This window comes from Alosa sapidissima, chromosome 19 (assembly GCF_018492685.1).
Source record: "Alosa sapidissima isolate fAloSap1 chromosome 19, fAloSap1.pri, whole genome shotgun sequence".
Taxonomy (NCBI): domain Eukaryota; kingdom Metazoa; phylum Chordata; class Actinopteri; order Clupeiformes; family Clupeidae; genus Alosa; species Alosa sapidissima.
The window spans coordinates 5,006,449-5,027,656 of NC_055975.1; the positions used below are offsets into that span (position 1 = coordinate 5,006,449).

General features: G+C 47.4%; 1 protein-coding gene across 6 annotated transcripts in view; it reads right to left on the reverse strand.

Moving 5' to 3' along the window:
* LOC121693546 (AT-rich interactive domain-containing protein 1B-like) overlaps positions 1-21,208 on the reverse strand; it is a 148,620-nt gene that overhangs the window by 91,944 nt on the left and 35,468 nt on the right. For 5 of the 6 annotated variants that reach the window (XM_042073069.1, XM_042073064.1, XM_042073068.1 and 2 more), the window contains exon 4: positions 13,893-14,039. The exons of the other annotated variant lie outside the window; for it this stretch is intronic. In XM_042073069.1, coding sequence (XP_041929003.1) covers positions 13,893-14,039 — 147 coding nt within the window. The remainder of the gene's footprint in view (positions 1-13,892; positions 14,040-21,208) is intronic. 6 annotated transcript variants of the gene reach the window in all.

The following is a 21,208-nucleotide window of genomic DNA, read 5'->3' on the forward strand; positions in this document are numbered from 1 at the left end:
ATGTTTTACTCTTTTCTGTTTCCATGGAATGTGCACAAACACACACACACAGCGAATGTCAGACTGTGCACAGACACAAACAGAGACACTGCTTATTGGGGTGTCCAATTGTGTTCACACCTTCCCACATAAACTGAATGTTCACATTTCTGAAGCATTAACCTTGCTAGCCAATATGAAAGTACACATCTAGCTATGCCACGGCTATGCCACGGCACAAACAGGTACCCTCAACAGTCTTTCTCTACAGTACAGAACAGGTTCAGTTCAGGCCATGACCGCTTTGGTGTCCACCACGAACAGTCACTGCCACAGTAACGCTACTGTGCGATGCATTTCATAACCGCATTTCATAATACGCACGCAAACATGGGCAGTTTGCGGCGATGTATATTTGCTGGGCGAGCTAATTAATGTGAGTGGCTGGGAGTGATGAGAAGCGGAGCGGTCTGTGCCAACGCGGTGCGGCGCTCGGCTCTGCTCGCCCAGCTCGCTCCAGATGAAGCGCTGAGGCGGGGGCGGCGAGGCCGCCTATCTGATGATGGCAGCCGAAGGAGTAATACAATGCAAATTTGTTCCATGCTGAAAGTATAATTTAGGAAGACTGAGCCGCACTGTCACTCGACGAGACAAGCTCACCTTTCTCTATTGAGTTAGCAGCCACCGCCTCTGGCAGCTCGCAACAATGAGAACCGCGACCGTGCCTCACACTGAGGGGGGGAATAATTCACATGAACAGGAGGCAAATGCACTCGCACACACACGCACACACACACACACACACACACACACACACACACACACACACACACACACACACACACACAGGCACCAGGGACAGGGATCTGATGATAGACAAAAATGCTAAGGTGAAACAGTGCATAGCTATTGGAATAGTGGAATAAACTCTGACACAAAAACAGCTCTGAAACACATGTATATATGCACACACACACACACACACACACTCCTGCTGACACTAGCACATATTTAAAAAACGTGTTTATCCACAAATGCCTGAGTGAAAGAAGCCTTTTTCAAATAAACAGATACACACATACTACCTGGTGGTATACACACACACTATATAATTTACAAAAAAACACACAGATACAGACACACACACTCCAGCTCAAGTCAAAAAGGCTACAACAGTTGTGAGCAGTCCAAGTTCACTCTCTTGACACTTAAGCATAGGTGTTGTGACTGAGGTGTCAATTGAGAGAACAACACGTTTGGGTGGGTAGGGCAGCTGAGCTGTTGTTCTCTGGCCATGACATGACGCACGCGTCTCCCCCTCAGGGCTGCCAGCCCAGGGGGCCAGAAACCAATAGGCCCAGCTGAGGGAAAATGAGCCCCATTTCATCAGGAAAAAAGATGAAGAGAGGTTATGTAAGGCCGGAGACGGAGAGGGAGAAAACGAGGGAGCAGTTGGATTAAAGAGATGAAAGAGGGAGCGAGTCTGCATGAGTGAGTGATAGAGAGAGAGAAACGACACTGTGAGAGAGACTGGAGAAAGAGAGAATGTGAAAGAGCCTTTGAGAGTGACTGAGAAGAGGGGGGTGCGACAGTGAGGGAGAACGTGACAGAAAGAGACAGAGAGAGAGAGACAGCGCAAGAGAGGACAGCTGTTGGAGGGCTTTATCTGTGGGCCAGGGCCGACAGATGGGCACAGGCTTCTCGCCGGGCCCGTTGCCACGGCGATGGGGGCCTCAACAATTGCCGGGCCTTCTGCTGGAGCTGCCCACCCAGCCGACCCCTCCTGGCACGTCTGCGAAAAGACACTGGGGGAGAGTGTGTGTCTGTGTGTGTGTGTGTGTGTGTGTGTGTGTGTGTGTGTGGAGGGATGACTGGGGAGGATGGGGGCAGGAGCCACTGGGGAGAGAACAGGGCTGGCCAGAGCTGAGCCATTGGGAATAAACACAGCAGACTGAGCAGAGAGAGACGCCTCTCACCGAAATCCATGGCCTTCTGTGAAAGCTGAAGTCTGTTTGATTATTAAGCACTAGGGTGGCAGCTCATGTGTTGAACTGTATATAATCACTGCATGTTTCACATAAAATAATCAACACTTTAATTAAGTGAAAAACTAAAGCCTAGCAATGAAATCGAGAAGTTTTTCCCTCTGCAGTCTACTGTAACAATCAAACTGCAGTCTAATAAAGAAACTTGTCCTCTGGATCTGCAATGGAAATCTGACTGGTGACATGTTTATGGGATGATCACACACACACTTTGAAGTGAGTGAAAAGTGAAGGTGATCTTGAGCTGACAACAGTGTTCTCCTAACAGACAGGCAGACGGGCAGGTGGTGGTGGGTGGGTGTGTGTGTGTGTGTGTGTGTGTGTGTGTGTGTGTGTTGTGGGGGGGTTGACAAGGCCAGAGGAGGGAAGGAGCTTGATATGATGTGGTTGTCACCTATTAAGAGGCAACTCTTCTTTCTGTAATTGTATGCTTTGACAGAGAGGTGCAAATGACAGAACACAATCAGTGCTTTCACTAACACAGCCACAGATATTGTGTGCATCCACAGAAAGTGATGATGATGAGAAAGTATGAAATATGCCAAAAATCCAAAAATACACACAGACATATAGGCATTACCATACAGACTGCAATGACCATTACGCATGTCTGTCTTACTCACACAGGCACACACACACACAGGCACACACACACACACACACACACACTTCCTCCCTCCCTCATCCCAATCAACAAACCACACTTCCTCTCCCCGCCCTCTTTACATCTCTCCCCCACCCGTCCCCATCCCCCCTGGAGGAAGAGGAGGTTGTCTTCGTCAGCGAATCGGGCCGCTCCACCCCCCCACCCTCGTCCTCGTTACATAACGGTCCATTTACATGCTGCTGCGCTCTGCTCAGGCCGAGGATGGATTAGCACCATTCATTACGGCTCTGGAGCCGCGTTTGTCAATACCGCCGGGCGAGGCTGCCGGGCTCCCGAGACCGGCCTTTGTAGCCGCTACAAACACAATTAAACGCCACTAAATGGGCTTACGCGTCCGGCGACCACACCGACAGATATATGCGCGCTCTTGCTCTTTCTCTCATACACACACACTCTAAGACATGAGTACACTTGCTTGTCCATATACACAAACTAATGTATATGTGCTGTGCTGACCATGTGCACAGTTATGAATTATACAAAAAAGACACATACACAAAAACAGACCCATGTTGACCAAACACACACACTCAAATAAACCTAAATAGACCAAACACACACTTTTAAATACACGGCCTAAGCCAAATGCACCCATGCTAATAAAAACACATTGCATAAACAGGTGCACACTCACTATGAACACTGAGAAATGACAAAAGACTTGTACATAAATATATATAGACATATGTAAACATGCAGACATAATCATGCACATATACTACACACTCAACCACACTCACAAAAATATGCACATGCACATACACACATACACGCACCACACTTTCATTCACACCCACAGCTGGCTACAGGCCAGGGTGCCGGCTTGTTGTTAATAACATACACATCTCTCTCTCTCTCTCTCTCTCTCTCTCTCTCCTCTCTCTCTGTACAAGCCCAGTGCAGCACCTGAACTGGCTCTAATAACTCTGACTGGCGGGAGACGAGATTACAGCACAATTGCACACGGCTTTCCCCAGCCACGGCCGGGACCCCAAACTTATTGCTTATGAAGCTGCAATATACACAAAACATTTGTAATCTGGCTTAAATCAAATTGTAGCAGCAGGCACTGGGGTGACATGCTGATGTGTCCAAAGGAAATATCTGCCCACTTGAAGCAATCTGTTCATGTGTGTGTGTATGTATGTACATTACTCTCTCTCTCTCTTATGTATGTACTGTATGAGTGTGTACTGTATGTGGTTTTTCAATCGTTGCGTATGAGGGTATATTGGTGTGTGTGTGTGTGTGTGTGTGTATGTGGGCGCGTGTGAGTGTTTATATTTCATATGTCCCCTCTCTCAGATGATGCCAGAGACCCTTGAGATCAGGCTGCTCTGAAGATTAGGGTCACCAGAATGTGACACGAAAGGCCACGCGCAGCCACTGCCTGAGCAAGGGGGATGGGAGGGGTGTGCGTGTGTGTGAGAGTGAGAGTGTGTATGAGTCTGTGTGTGACTGTGAGTGTGTGTGTGTGCGCTTGCATCTCCTCATCGCCATGACAGCGCGTGTCCACAGTCCTCACGCACCGCTGCCTGTTTAACGGGCACTGGTGACGGGTCACACTCCAAAGGTCAGGAAAGGCTGTGAAGGCAGTTGTCTGAGTCACTTATCCACACACACACACACACACACACACACGCACACACACACAGTCACAGGCACGCACCGACTGAGGGGTGACAGTCGCCATCACATGCCCCGTCACCCCTACAGAGTCCCACTAGGTGACAGCAGATGAGCGGAATTTAATTGGCCTGTTTTATGGACGCCATTTGGCTCTGTCGACCTCAGAGCACGCTGAGAGTGTGAATACGGCGAGCACCTGACCATGAGGACTGTAACATTCACACACACACACAAAAAAACACACACACACACCCACAGCTCAAGCCAAGCTGAACCACTTATGTGGCAAGGTCTATGAGAGGGAAATGCAGAGAACTCAGTGAGAAGCTCTCTTAATCTGGCTGCTTGAGTCTTGAGGGGGAAGTCAAACCAGACAAGCAAGTCTCACCAAGTCAAACCAGCTTACATTACATTTGTCCCCCAAACGGTTAAAATGAGCCTTGAAAGCCAAAGTTGATTTGCCATGTACTGTAGGTCTCCAGATTTACCGGCACAAAGGTGCACAGGAGCACAAAGGTGGACAGGGCTCTTGTCACAGGCTGTGTATCGCATCTATAAACACCAAGGTTGTCTTGAAAGAGAAACAGATGATCTAATATTGAGATGCCCAGTAGATCCGTAAAACTGATAATAATTGGTAGTTTACAATAAAAGGAACATTTTTTTCTAAATCTGAATTTCATATTGTCTATTATGTGCCCGTAGAACTGCCTACTGAACTGAACTAGTAGAACTGACACATGTCAAGTGTGGTGGTTTTAGTAATGCCATCAACTCTATGCTGTGATGATTACTGTAACTACATATTCATCATGGATATATTTTTTATATTATGAAATGACTTAGTATTTAACAAACAAATGTGGTTTTGGTTAACTGTGTGATGTAAGAGTGTTCCTGTGTTAAGAGGATAGGTGAAGGTTATTACATGTATCGATTTTTAAACTTGTTAGCGACTGTAAAAAACTGCAAATGATTTAAAAGTGCTGATTCAAAAGGACCATTTTTTGCCTTTTTTGTCTTTGTAGCATTCATCTTTCTTCCCCTCCTTCCTATCTCCACGGAAATACAATGTGATTTATTGTTGCATAGTCTGAGGTGAATGACACCATGCAATTATGAGTGTGAATTTGTGTGTGTGTGTGTGTGTGTTTTTATTTGTGTTTGTTTGTGTGTGTGTGTGTGTGTGTGTGTGTGTGTGTGTGCGTGTGTTTGTTTGTTTTTTGTGTTTGTTTGTGTGTGTGTGTATGTGTGTGTGTGTGTGTGTGTGTGTGTGTGTGTGTGTTTATTTGTGTTTGTGTGTGTGTGTGTGTGTGTGTGTGTCTGTTAACCATTTCCTGCTTGGAGACAGATGCAATTACCTCTCTCGGTGCGAGGACAGGCGGCTCACGTCTCGTCCGATTTCACACAAATTCTTCAATTAGGCCAGACAGAGGCGAGGCCCAGCATGGCGGCTGTGTGTTTCCGCGGTGATCCATTTAAGGATGCCCGGCGCGGCGCGGCTGGGAGTGTGACAAGCGCCGCACATCCTGTCCCGGTGTGATAGCATCTCTCGAGGACACCGTAGCCGAGGACACAAGCTCCGCGATGATTTGAATTTTTGAATAAAAATGTGCTGGCAGTGGCAGAACGGGGTGAGAGGGAGGGAGAGCAGCAGCGAAACCAAGCGCTGCATGTCTTTAAAAAGAAAGTGGTAAAAAAAAACAGCGCAGAGAGAGAGAAAAAGAGGGGAGAAGGAGAAGTTGAGAGCAGAGTCCTGAATATGGAGAAGGAGGGAGAGCATCTCCCTATGGAAGGGAATGGCCTGGGGAAATAGCTTTCTCTTTCTCTGCAACATTTCCATAGCATTTCCACAATGCTGCTTGCACTGGAGCAGCTACTAAAGATAGAGAGGCTGTTTTTCTCAGTGTGATCCAACTCCTTGCAGCTAGACAGAAATGGTAATAATAGCAAATAATACATTTTCAAAGCTGGAGGATGAAAGATGAAAGGGAAAGTCATAAATACTGACTATAAAGGACTATTAGTATCATGTGCCTTAAACAAAATCCTACTGGAAGAATATCCAGTATGCTGTAGCATAGAATATAATTTAGGTCTTACAGACACCAGCTCTTTCCAGAGAACAGAGAAGAGGGGGAGTTCATGTCCAACCAAAGGAATTACAAATGAGAGGGAAATCATCAATGCTGTTTGCATTTTGAACATGCCTTTTAGCATGCCATGGATCCAAATGTTCAAATGTCCCTGTGATTTTTGATGTGAAATTAGCAAAGGAAAACAACCGGCCCTCCCCAACATCTGTGCATGTGCAAGCATTCAAGAGAAGGCAAAAAAGAGATCTAGGCCTGTTTGTAGTTCTTTTTTTTTGGTGAAAGCAATTAGAGGCCTCTCCTTGTCTTTGTGTGAGAGCCAGATAAAAAGCTACTTTCAAAAACTTCCAAATTTTGCCAGCAGTATCAAACTGAGATGAAAAGGACAGGTGGGGGAGAAAATGAGAATTACAATGCCTCTCTGCCGGACTATTCAGCCGCGTGTCTGAAGTGTGAGTGTGGATGGCTCCAGATCTAGTGGAGAGAGTGCGGTTCACTGGTTGGGTGAGAGAAAAAGGAACCCAAAGAAACCAACAACAAAACAACAACAACAACAACAAAAACAGAGACGAGATTGACAAGTGAGCGCAGCTGCAGAGCCTGAGTGAGCTGGGGTAAATGGGAGGGGGTGGCAGTTCCCTGGAGCCCTAGATCACCCCCTTGCCACCCCGGGCGTGCCGTAACCGTGCCAACCACCCTCCACTGGCCTATGGGCCTTTAGGGCCCCCTCAGCAGACTAACATATCAATCACGGCCCGGGACGAGGACCCAGGCAGGTGAGGGGAAAAACTGCTCCCTCCTTGGGAGGGGGGCTCCCTTTCTCCTTTCCTCATTGCCCCCCCTTCACCCCTTCCTACTCCATCCACCCCTTCTCTCTGTCTGTCTCTACTTCGGATCATGAAGAGCGATTTGCGGCTACAATCCTCCGCTAATTCCCTCTCAGCATTCATGAAAAATGTATCAATGCCAGGGCTGTCGGGAAATGCAGATCGCCGCTCCAGGTTCCTCGCGAGCTGGGGCTCCGCATTAATGCACGCCCTTTCTTCACCTCCATATTCTTCCCCTCCTTCAAAACACCCACCGGCTCCAGCATATTCCTTTTTTCCCTCTCCTTCACTTCAGCTCTTCGGTTCTCACTGATCATCCTTTTATGATAAAAACAAAAAAACACACAATGTAACTGTGAGGCATGACTGTAGTGGATCTCTTGCTGGTGGTCCGTGTTCTTCAGGGCTTATGGGAACGGATGCTAATTCAGTCTTCAGGCCCTTCCTCTCTCTGTCCGTCTCAGTCCTGCCTCCTCTGGCACAACAACTCAGATCGAGTTCTCCCTGTTAGGCCCAGAGACTACTTCTTTGCCTGAGTCAGAAAAACTCTGAATGTTTTAGATGGCCCCTAGAACAGGCCTGCGAGTCCAAAGCTCATAAAAAAGGGTTGTTTTGAGAATTTGAGATGAGTGTCAGAGACAACACTATTTGTGAACCCACAAACAACATTCAACAAATTGCATTCTAGTGTACAGCCTCAGGAAGGAGATGTGCTTGAATCCCATTAGGAAAATGCTTCAAATGAGCCATTTTGAAACGTATTGGAAAATTAAGTGAGAATTTGGGATGTTTATAAAGGCTGCAGCGCAGCTTAGGCAGGAATTCTTCTCTAAATGGCTGTAAACAGCGAGTAAATGGTGGGGAAAGGGGAGATTGTGTTGCTGAGGCGCTAATAACCAAAACGAGCAATAAGGCGAGCGTGTGGAACGGGGCGCTAATAATGTAGCAATAATGCCATCAAGACAATCCTCCACTGAGCATGTGTGCCTTCCAAGGAGACCAATCCCCCCCCCCCCCCCTCCCAGCACACACACACACACCCCTCCCCTTCCCCCAGCCGCTGTCGCCATGGCAACCCTAACAGTGCGACCCGAACTTCAAAGACAGATGTAATTTCAGACTTCCAGCAGCCAGAGGGAGCGGTGAGGAGAAAAAACAGCCCTGCTGCTCCCCGACGCTGCCAGCTGATGATGAATTATAAAAATATCCAGGAAGGTTACGGGGGTGGACCATACCATCCGTCTCTCTCCCCCCTCGTCTCCACTCCTCTCTCCTTCTCTCTCTGTCTCCCTCTCTCTCTTTTATTTATTCCACGACAGCCGGCAATGTAATGGCTATATTTACTGGACCACGCTGATGGTGTATTCTTACAGTGTGTTGGGGAGGGTGTTAGAGGAGCTGCTGAAAGAAGCCAGCCTGCTATTCCCCCGGTGCAGGAGAGGAGAGAGAGGGAGGAAGAGTGAGAGGAAAAGACGAGAAGACCGAACTCCTTTTCCTGCACCTCCGTTGTGGTAAGCGTCACGTGTGGTGACACGCACACGCACAAAGACGTGGTCCAAAACAAAGGGGGAGTTGCCGCTGCCTCTTCACGAGCATCTCATCAGTGGCTAATTAAAATGGCTGCTGCTTGATGTGGGGCCTGCTGATCTGAGCACCGCTGGTGCCAATGTGACTCACTGCAGCCTGAATGCAGTCTGAACCAGCACAACTTTCCTGCCACAGCACAGCACAGCACAATACAGCATGCAATGCAACACACTACACCACAACAAAACACAACAATTTACAGCACTCTTAAGAGCAAGATGAAAAAACAAGACGGATGTGAAAAAAATCAACCAAATACCAAAATAGCCATATAATTATCATACACCTAACACACCCTAATCAGTTACTGACACTCACACTCTCACACACGCACACACACACACACACACGGGAAAAAGCCTTCTTGTGCAGAGCTCTCATTGGGATTGTAGGCCCACTCTCCCCTTTCTACCTCCCGCACATTTTCCCCCTCTACACACACACACACACACACACACACACACACACACACACACACACACACACACACCACACTCCCTCCCTGCTTTCACGTCACCTCAAGTTTACAAGGCACTAGTTTTACACACGCTCCAGTTTGACAATAAAAGACTCTGGCGCTCACTTTCCTCTAGCTGTGTGTTCTGCTCTCCTGATGGGAAGTGGCTGCTGGCACTCTCTCTCAACCACCCTCTCTCTCTCTCCCCCCGTCTTTTTCTCTCTGTCTGTCTCTCTCTCTCTCTCTCTCTCTCTCTTTCTCCTTCTCTCTCTGGAGATCAGAGGGAAGAGTGAAAGGCAGAGAGGAGAAAGAGGCATGCGATGAAAAAAAAGTGTAGGAGTGAGTGAACGACGGGGAGAGGCTGGCAAGGAGAGAGTGGCTAGAGACAGACAAAGAGAGCAAGAAAGGAGGAAGAAGAAAGACAGAGACAGAGAGGGAGAGAAAGTGAGAGGAACAGAGAGACGGAGAGAGAGAGAGGAACAGAGAGACGGAGAGAGAGAGAGGCCCTCTCGGCACATGTGAGAGCTCACGTCAACAGCAGCCTCCTCTCCGCTAGCGAGCTGGGCTGCAGGCGCCAGCAGCTCAGCACTCTGTTTGCTTAACCAGGTTCAGCCATCTCCTCTCTCTCTCTCTCCCTCTCCTTCTCTTCCTTTTTGTCTGTCCGTTTCTCTCCCTCTCGCTCTCTTTCTCTCTGCGACTGGGAGGCATCAATGCTCTCTGGCTGTCTGGTGTGGTAATTTCATCCTCTCCTCCTTCCAGCTCCCCCTGCTCCGCTCATTCTTTGGCTAAAACGTCCAGAAAACACCCGGTAAAGATAACACACTAAATCAACAATTTCTGTGCAGGGTTTTTTTTTCTCTCTCTCTCTCCCTTCCTTCTTCTTCATCTCCCGTCTTCTTCCAGGTGCAAAAGTTGAGACGTGAGGAAATGGGAGTATGGGGTTGCAGCTCATTAGCTTTTACGCCAAACAACCTAAAGCTGAAGAGCAAAGGAGATCGTGTTCAGAGATAATAACACGCTGCTAGGAACACATATCACTCCAGTGGAGGAGGCAGGGGGGGGGGGGGCCTGGGTCCTGTCAGAGTGAGAGTGTGGGAGTGAGACTGAGAGTGTGAGGAGGTCTCTCTCCTGGGGAGCCTTGTCCCAGACATGACACCCTTTCTCGGTCACACACCACGATCAACTGGGGTTTAGCACTCACAGGCACCCCAACAGGTTTGGCTTGTCTCAACCAAAAATCTTCACTCTACTCCACCTCAGATATGAAGAAAATTACTAATTTAATTTTTCGTTCAAAAACAAAAACTGTTGGTTCGCAGTGGATAGCACTACAAATATCATACAATATTTGATATGTATTTGTTATTTTCTTCTAATTCAAAACCAGAGTAGGTTCGGGGAGGTACATGTGTGTGTTTGTATGTTTGTACAGTGTGTGTGTGTGTATGTGTGTGTGTGTGTGTGTGTGTGTGTGGGCCAGGTCTTATAGCTCTCTCTGGCCCCTCTCTCCTGTCTCCACTGTCAGGCTGCCTCCACAGGGTCAGGGACCGGTGCTGAAATGGCAGTGCGGTCACGGTGCAACCTCCCTCTAAAATAGAGCACATGCACATGCTGGCCTGAGCTCCAGGAGAGAGCCCACTGTCACAGGGACGCAGGGAGCGAGAGAGTGAGAGAGGGAGACGGAGGGAGATGGAAAATCTTATTCCGTCCAGCTGTGCCCTGTCAATCTCAATCACAGTGACATGGGGGTGAGTGGGGTGGGAGACAAGGGACTGGGCTGGAGGGAGCATAGTGGTTTTGGGTTTTGTGTGTGTGTGTGTGTGTGTGTGTGTGTGTGTGTGTGTGTGTGTGAGAGAGAGAGAGTGTGTGTGTGTGTGTGTGTGTGTGTGTGGAGGGGGGGCTGTATTTGCTTTCCTCCAGATAAAAAAACAAAACAAACAGGAGCCAAACACAAGTGCGGACACAAGGTGTGAGGTGGGTGTCACATCAGTATGTGACAGCCTATTACGTAGTGTACGCACACACAGATTTCTCTGCTTGTTTGTCTGTCTGATTGTCCATCTGGTTGTCTTATTGAGGCTGAGAGAAACATGTGCGTAAAACAAAGGGAAGAGACGCTGTGAAACACAGACAGACAGACAGACAGAAGAGTAGAGCAGAGTAGAGCGTAGCAGAGCATGTAGCGACTGGCAAAAGGTACAGTATCTCTCTGTGTTGGGTTGGGACTCAGGCAGCAGGCACTGCAGGAGTCAGGCACTACACAGCCCAGCCAGGATACGGCCTGCAAGAAGCTAACCCTAGATTACTGAAACTGAATATGACACTGCACCCCCAAACGCATACACACACGCACACACACACCAAAACAAGGGAGATACCAGCAAGTGAGCATGCTCTGCAGTGTGATTGCTTAACTCATTCTATACCATCACACTGCCTTGCATCCATACATAATCAATAATTATGGGCTCAGTCCACGGCTGTGGGCCAGAGGAGATCTAAGGTGTCTCGTGAGAGTTTCGGTGGAGCCAAAAATGGGTAAACGCAGAAATAGAACAGAGAGAGAGGGCGGGAGAAAAGGGGCCCGAAATCCCTCCAGATTAGGATCTAGCCTATATGCTTCCAGAGTTTGGAAATAATCCAAAAACGCAAAAGGACCCTGGGGCAGTGCTGGGATTAAAGTAGCTGAATTCAAATAAATCTCCAAAGTACTGGGGGCTTTCACACTCGGCAAGAGGACTGACACATCAATGAGTCTCCTCATTTACAAAAAAACCCTTTCATGAGCTTCAGAGAGAGAAGGAGAGAGATAGAGGACAGTGATGTGGGGAGAGTGTGTGAGGGGGAGAGAGAGAACGAGAGAGAAATGGAGAGAGAGAGAGAGAGAGCCGGAGAGGTTAGCTGGATGGGAAGCAACCAATCTAGTAAAGCTACACTTCAAAAGTGTAGGTAAAGCAACAGTGTGAAAAAATACATGCAGATCAATAGATACAGCAGATTCATCAGATAGACATATCATGTTCATGCAATATGGATAGAAAGATAAAGAAAGGTGGAGTGAGAGAAGGATAGAAGAAGGATGGGGGGGCAGTAACATGCATATCAGCCATTTCTGCTCCATCTTCACAATGCAGGCTGAAGCCTCGTTCTAATTAAGCCAAATTATTCTCGGAGCCAGAGCAATGCTCCGGAATATTCCCTGTGTACACCTTTGCCGTTCTGGTTGGCCTCACAAAATATCCTCAATTATTTCTCCAGTCAACCTCCTTAATGATTTTTATCTCGGCAACTGTAAGGAGAACGAGGGGGGTTGGGGGGTGGGGGCATGCGGGTGAAGTTCGTCTGGCGAAAGCTTACTGTTGCAAAACCTAATTTAATGTGTCCTTTTTTCTGCTCGTGCAGGCAGGCCAGTGGATGCTTAATGTGGGTATTAGTATGAAGTGGCCAGTGAAAAATGGGTCTGCACGGGCATACACAGCTAAATGGAACAAAAGAACACCCAGTGTTTGTGTATGAGAGTGAGAGTGAGCAGGAGGGAGGATCGACGCTGTCTAATTACAGCCAATATGCTTTGGTCCCTGAATGAATGACAGCGCTCTCCTCCAATCAGTGGCTGACAACAGCCAGGAAGCTGAGCAGGAAACAGAACAGGGAGGGAGGATGGCAGAGACAGAAAGGGAGGAGGAGGAGAGCGAACAAGAAGAGAGAGCCACCGAGAGCGTGGCCGAGAGAGCGAGTGTGAGAGCCAATAGTCATTTGCGCTAATTTACAGCTACTTCCTTTTTAAATCTATTTTCAAAAAGATCTGACACTCTGGTTAATTTTACATAGCAACTGTGGAGAGAAGGTGACTTGAACCAAATGTGGCAAACTTTTACTGGTTATCAGATGATGGATCAGCAAAACTTTCCAATGGTTCAGTAAACACAGAGATGACATATCTTCCCGATATTTCTCCTGCTAAGTCACATGTGCGCGTTGGGACAAAGGGCATCCTGCTTCACCTGCCTGTGTGGGTGTTTACAGTGCCTTAGTGACTCATTCAGCCTTCGGGGGCTATTTAGACAGAGGTGACAGATCAAGTTGGTGGCGCGGGGAAAAGTGACGCGTGCTCTGAGCGCAGCACCTCTTTAAGCCCGAGTGGCTGTCAGTCTGTCATCCTCTCTGGATCATGTGTGCTGAGTGCGAGCATGTGGAGCCTGGGTCTGTGAAATTTGACTGGAATGTAGGATCGTCCCTGTGAACGAGGGATGAAACTGTACACGTGAAGGGGGACTCTGTGGTTGGACAGGCAGGCACACTGGGGATGACATGCTTTACTTTCAATGGGCACTATAGTGGAGAGCATGGAATACAGAAAAGCACATACTCTTTTACTCCGCTGCATTTTCCTATAATGATTGATTGCCCATTGCCCAGGAACAATGAATTACCCATGTTTAACTGAACATTATTGTGCATGATCCCAGAAAACCAAAAAAATCTTTTGAGTTGTGAAAAAAACAAGTGGTGACTTGCAGTGGTGCAATTATGCAATTCAGGGTAGGAGAGCGACGTTGAAGGGCGCTTGCTGTGTGTAGACTGCTGGCTGCTGTGGATGCTACTCACCGGTAGGCTGGAGGGACGGTCGTGGTGCATGGGACCCACATCTTCATGGTTGTTCTTCCCAGAGTTCCCCACGGGCTGGCTAGTGCTGATGCTGCCACCATTGCTGCCCCCTACTCTGCTGTTCCCATAAGCCTCCTGTGAGACCTCCTACCGCAGGGAGAGAGGACATGAAAAAGAGGACCGGGGGGGGGGGGGGGGGGGGGGGGGGTGAGAGAAAAGTTTGAATCAGTAATGGTACTGTCTTTCTCTGATAGGAATGCATTTTGCATTAAGGCATCCCTTAACTATGGCTCAGATTGCAGTGAGTACACTTGAATAAACACTTGTGCGATCCTGAAAAATGAAAAGAAAGGGCAATGACTCCTTTTCACAGTCAATGAAGCTTGGGCTTCATGACAAAAAAAGACTGATTCACACCTGAGTACAAATCTTTCATTATACACATAAAGTATGGGCAAGTGCACACACACGCACACACAAATACACAGACACACACACACACACACACACACACACACACACACACACACACACACACACACACACACCACACACACACACACACACACACACACACACACACACACACACACAAACAAACAAACATACATTCTAGATATCAACATAGGCTAGATATCAACCATTCAACAAAACATTCACCTGCTATCTTTGCACACATTCTTTAGACCACACACAAACACAAACAAACACACACTCTCTGCTCTGGTCTGGCGTCAGCTAGCTGAGGTCAAAACCTGCAACCTTGTGCCAGGTCATCCATCGGACACTTCCAGCCTCCTCCAGCTGAACCATCACTGAACGAGCCCACTCACTAATATGAGGCTCAAGGAGCTCCTCTGAGACACCGGCATTTGAAGCCCTTTTGGGAAGGGGGTGGGGGTGTATTTGGAGAGAGGGGGGCACTTCTTTTTTTACCTCCCCATTAGCGCCACTGGGCTAAACGACACTGACGGAGCAGAGGCGGGAAACTCATTGGGCTTAATTAGATTGACAAGAGCCGCCTCTTTGCCACCTCTCCAAAGTCTGATGCCACAGGGCAAAAGCCCTCAACAGCAGCTTCACTGTATGCTGTGTGTTAGATTATTCAGTCAGTTCAAAGGCAGGGTGCTGGCAGGATGGTAAAGCCAGCGATCATGCCAGTGCACACACACAAACACACACGCCCACACAGACACACATACACATGTACACACGTACAGACACATACACACGTACACACACGTACACACACACACACACACACACACACACACACACGCACACACACACACACAGTGACCACAGCTGTGTGTGTGTGAGGTTAAAGGGCAGCAGAGCGGAGGGACTAACCAGCAGAGGAGCACTGCATAGCTCCAGGGAGCTCCCTTTGGATCCGCCAGTTGTCCCTCTGCATAAGTCTCTCACAGGCTCCCTGCTTTCCCTTTCTCTTTTTCTTCTGCTCCCACAAGTGCGCACACACACACACACACACACACACACACACACACACACACACACACACACACACACACACACACACACACCCTTTTGACACATCTCCTCTCCCAGCTGAAGCCACAGCCACACAGACAGGGGACGGGGCGTAATGGCAGCCGCAGTAAAACTCACTGCAATCACCCTCAGCAGTGGCCACTGATCAGGGCTTTTAACACAGTTCTGGGTGCTATTCTCATTATCACTCACCTGTACAGTCTTTTTTCATTTGTAAGAGAGTTGAACGAAAACATGGCATGGTCGCACTATAAAAACATTACATTTCAGAACCACGTGACTGCAGTCAGAGGAGAAGTGCAAGAGGGGAAAACATGGTGGGCATCTGGTGACTTCAACGTCAAACTTGAGATCCATTATGCAAAAGTCCTGTTTGATAGCACTTTAGCTCTGAGGCAGAGTACAGTAATGCTGATAATGCTCCCAGACCAGTGGCACTAACACCTCAGGCTATGCACCCCTGCTTCTGCTGAAGTCTGTGCACTTCACGCTACACACTACAAGTACATCTGTACTGTATAATAGTTCATTTTGTAATTACAGGGTAAATCCCAGTAATTATTGCAATCATCGCTTCCTACCACCAGCTGATTTATACTTTTTAGCCTAATGAAACCTAGCACACTCTTGTGGATAGATGAAAGATGGATGAAGGACGATAAATAGACAGACTGTATTTTTGCAACATCATCAATGATAATATTATCAATATGGATTTTTGTATGTTGGTTTACTGCCCTCATATTTTTGTCCTTATTTGTGTTGCCTATAAAAAGAAAGGCCTGTAAATGCAGTTCTTAAGTGAACATTTTTACAGGTGTAGTATGGTCAACTAAAAATTCTCTCTCATGAAAAAACCTGCTTTTGTACTGGTTGGCACTGGATGTTCTGCAAAGCCATCTTCCACTACAACTCATACTCACGAGAGAAAGAGAGAGAGAGAGAGAGAGAGAGAGAGAGAGAGAGAAAGAGAGAGAGAGAGAGATTTACACAAATTCATTCATCTTCATTACGTTCACCTGAGGTGCCAAATCAAGATTTGTTTCTCTCCTTAAAGGAATCCTAACACTCATAAAGCAGCCAGCAGGGTGATGCCCTTGTGTCAGAAACGGCTCTTTCAACTCCACTGGAACTCCACTACTCACTGGCCACGAGCCCAACAACTGGATTTTTATGACCGCAATGCAAGTCATTCATCTGGGTTATACTTCTAGTAAAAATATACAGCACTTCCCAACATAAACAATCAGGAGGAGGTGGGGGGCTCAGGAAGGCAGAGACGTACAATGAAGCGTGGCTTTCTTTGGCCTGGCCTCAAACAACATGTGAACACACACACACACACACACACACACACACACATTCACCTCATGTGCCGCTTCCACTCAAAGCAGAGGAAACTCCTCATATGTAAGCCAAATATTTACTCAGGCATGTGTGAGCGACTGTGTGTGTTTGTGTGTGTACATTGTGTGTGTGTGTGTGTGTGTGTGTGTGTGTCTGTTTACTCAAGAGGAATGCCATTGGAAGTGGGTCAAAACAAGGTCAGTCTCACATCACTGTTTACTATCTGACATCACAGTCACCTACTTTCACTTTCGGTTCAGCCAGATCATGCCCTCGTATGCTCTCTGGGCTGTGAGGAGTCACTTTCAGGTCAGTCAGTCAGACAGGGATGAGCGGCACTGCCTACTACCTCTGCACCGCATTTACTGGCCTCCACTTCACTATAACGCTCAGTGCGTCTTGTAAAGATTTAAGACCGCAAACGTTCCATAGTCAATCCTTTCCATATTTACTCTGGAAATGGGAGACTGCAGTAAACTAACTATTCCATTTCAGCTCTGTGAATTCTGGTCCTGGGCTTGTGCTGTTCCCTATCGATGCCAAAGCACTGTGTTTAGAGTGGATACGGCTGTATTGATGTAGCATCGGCACAATTAACTGTGATGCTGGTGCTGTGTGAAAGTCTATACTCTCCATTGGATCAGTGTGTTGCTCTGTGGCTTCATGGAGCAGTTTCACGTTTCAGGCCAATAATGTGCCTTGTATAACTCCTCAGGGAGGCAGTATAACTGTGTAAGATGTTGTCTTCTGATCTAAGAGCTATTTTAATCATCATGTTACACAAATCTCCTGACCTAGTATTGCTGGTTAGGCTAACAAAATCAAAATACCTATAACAATACCTGTAATGAATAATGTATAATACCTTTACCTTTCTATAAAAAAATAACATTTTTCCTTATTCAAAATATGGTTGTAAAAGAAAATGAAAGGAGTTTTCTTTGAGAATCCTAGTAAGAATGTAAAAAAATGTGGGAATTCAATCGTATCAAAGGGAAGTATATAATTCTGGGGCATCATTGAGAGGTTTAAATGGGCTGATTCACCATGCTTGAAAGGAGAGGTCACATTCATAGGCAGACAGAAATAAGATTAAAGACAGAGACAGACAGAGAGAAAGAAGATTAAAGAACACATCGTCAACTTCTGCTACCACATATATATATATGTCTATATGCTTCAGCAAAATAAGTCTTCCATTCATCTCCCTCCATTTCCTTTTTACCTTTTACTCATCCTTCTCTCTTCCTTCAGTCCTTTTCAGCCAACCACTCATCTTTCCCTCCCTCCCTCCCACCCTCTCTCTCCCTCTCTCTCTCCTCCCCTCATCCATCTATCCCTCACTCCCCCCGTCGGCAGACTCCTCATGACTACCAAATGAATTAGTCATTCCCACACCTTCGGATGCAGATCTCCGCCAAATCTGCCACTAATTCCATTAATATTCATTAAAAATTAAGCTTAATTGCATGTCTTTAAAAAGCCCCGTGGCCCTGGCGCATCCCAGGGGCCCTGGAGGACAGTCATTTCTGATTTAAACTGGGCAGCTCTTCGGAGCTTGTCAGCCACAAATACAAGGGGGCACCAGGCTCTTTTGGGGGATAGAGGAGGGGTAGGGTGCATTTTGAGGAGTGCTTAAGAAAGAGAGGGAGAGAATGAGAGAATAAGAGGGTAAGAGAGTGAGAATCACAATAAGAGGTAAACACAACATTTCAGGCAGGCGAGGAGAGTAGCGTTTGAAAAACTCCATGGTTACTGCACCAATGCAGTTCTTCTCAGGTGCTCAGTCTATGTCTATGTGGATACACCACTCCAGTCAAACAAAGTATTTTTAGTGGCTTTCTTTTCATGGGTACAGAAAAGCTGTGACAAAAAACAGCCTTAAAAACAAACAAACACACAACTGAGACACACACACACACACACACACACACACACACACACACACACACACACACACACACACACACACACACACACACACACACACACACAGCCGTCTTAAGCAAAACAAAGGCGTCTCAGTGAGATGACAGATTACAAGGATGGCGGTGGGAGATGCGGCCCATCCATATTCATGCTCCCCTTGCGTCATTAGCTGAGACAACAATGGCACTTCAAATTGGAGTTTCATAATTGAAGCAATCAGCAAGTTGCACAATATTGCAGGATGTGGAGAGGAGCTGCCAGGGACGACTGGCACATCTTATTAGCTCTGTGATGCTCCAAATCAAGGGCTCCGAATAAAAAAAAAATGACATCTTTGATCAGAGAAACCTACAGCACACGACACACTCCTTTCAGAACACAAGAAAAGAATGCGGGTGACTGACAAAACATTTGAGTTCTCCTCCGAAACAGTGTCTGTCTGTGTAGCAGCATGTATTTTTTTTAACCAAACTGTATCTTTTTTTCCCCTTTCTTTTCTGTGTATGTGTCTGTGTGAATGAGGAGAGCTTGAAATAGGCTGACTGCCTGGTTGCTCATATCCCTAAAAAAAAAAAACAGATTTATATATATGACATTTCTTCAATAGATTGTCCTTTCTTCCTTCACTGACTCCAGTTATAGTAGGACATTTCATGTTAGGAGTGAGGGGAGTGGGCTGTGTGTCGTGCTTGGCTCTGAAGCAGTTAAAGTCAGTGGTCTGCAGCAGGAGGGGGGAGAGCGCACGGGTATTGTATTGTAACGCTGCTGGGCCTCTCTATGTCAAGCTGACAAGCTGGGATCTCCGCACTTCACGGTCGGCCCTTAATGGATACAGCTGTACAGCCGTGTTCAAATACAATGTCCTTCAGATTGGATTCTTAAGCGAGCAATCCCCTGACCTTTCTCACAAAGCAGGTACAACGGTGGCCTGCCACCCCCCCCCAGAGAGAACAGACACCTCCCTCCAAGCAGCTGGATCCAGCCCATAATAAGCCCATTTCATCCCTATGCTCCCCTGCGAGTCGCTCTGATGTACCAGTGCTAACTGCGGAATGTCATTTTGCGGTTAGGGCGGATTTTTTTTTGTATTTCATGTTATTTGACGTCCAGCGTGTCGCTCCCCACACTCTCTGGTGAGTCATGTAGCACTCTGTTTCGTCAGGTGGAGTGGAGTTTCCTCTCCGTCTTTGTTTGTTTGGTGGCCCATTATGCTTCGCCGAAGGAGAACCGTGCATGAATAATTACCTGCGAGAAGCCACATTTATCAAAACTTCCCCGTTGGGGCCGTTTTGTATGCAAACGTCGCCCTTGTTCTGCGCAGGCGATGGTGGAACAATAGCCGCCACGGCAGCACGATCGGGGCTTTGATAATGCAGAAGTCGGTGTGCGCCAGAACGGTGCATGCGCAAGGACAAATTTAGGAGCGTTTTTACAAATGTTTACTAAATGAGGCCCCAAGGGAAAGCACTGCACTAAATACTAACCCTCTTTTCAGCGAGCAGCTTCATTAAGGCTGGCCACAGCATCCAAATCTGCATTTGAGATGCACTAACAGCACAAACAAACACAAATAGAAAGGTGGAGATAAAAATTCGGCACGCAATTAGCATGCAGCATCACCGAGGCGAAAAGGACGATGGTACACCGTACACCAGGAAAAAAAATATGGAAAAATAGAAGACAAAAGAAATACCTTTGTGTTTTTGTTGTTTTTTTTTGGGGGGGGGGGCGGGGGGGTTGAAAAAAAGAAGCATACAAAAAAACAGCCATATTATTTTTTTAAAATACATGTAACTCTGTGCTGGCTGTAGCTGGGGAGAGTGCCACTCTTTCTTGCAGGGCTGGCAACATTACAGCAGGACATTTAGAGGACTCCGATAAACTATGCCATTTAAAAGGTTATGACAATTAAAAGCAGCTCCCGCAAATTACAGTGCCGAGACCTTTCACATGAACGGGTCCCTCTTATCGCGGCGAGACCGGCTCTCTCCGAACGATGTGCCCTCTATTTCCTGCCGCACTAACCCTGCTCCCCTCCACCTCCCCCTCTCCACCTTTCTCTCCTTCGCTCTCCTCACTCTCCCTCCCATCCAGGCCAGCTTTTATTATCCAGTTAATTAAGCGGGTTCTTAGCTAATATTCAAATGCTGACCAATTAATGACATTGAACTTTGAATGGCCCTGCCTCTCCTCCCCGTCGCCGTGGCTGCCACAGCATCCTCCTTCAGAGTCCGGGGCCGTGCAATCGCCGGGCGCTGATTAAAAATGCCGGCGTGGGGAGTGGGGAAGGCGATACGGACGGGCAGCCGGCGCATGCCACAGCGTTTTAATTAACCTTGTGTAATTTGAATACACAGGGAAAGGAGCTGGCTCCACCACTGCAGACCCTGACTGTTGCTGTGCAGACGTACACCCCCCACCCTCACCTCCTCAACACACACACACACACACACACACACACGCACGCTCTTCACAATTCATACTTCCACTCGCCCCACCACTCAGGTCTGGGGGGAGGAAAAAGGGCT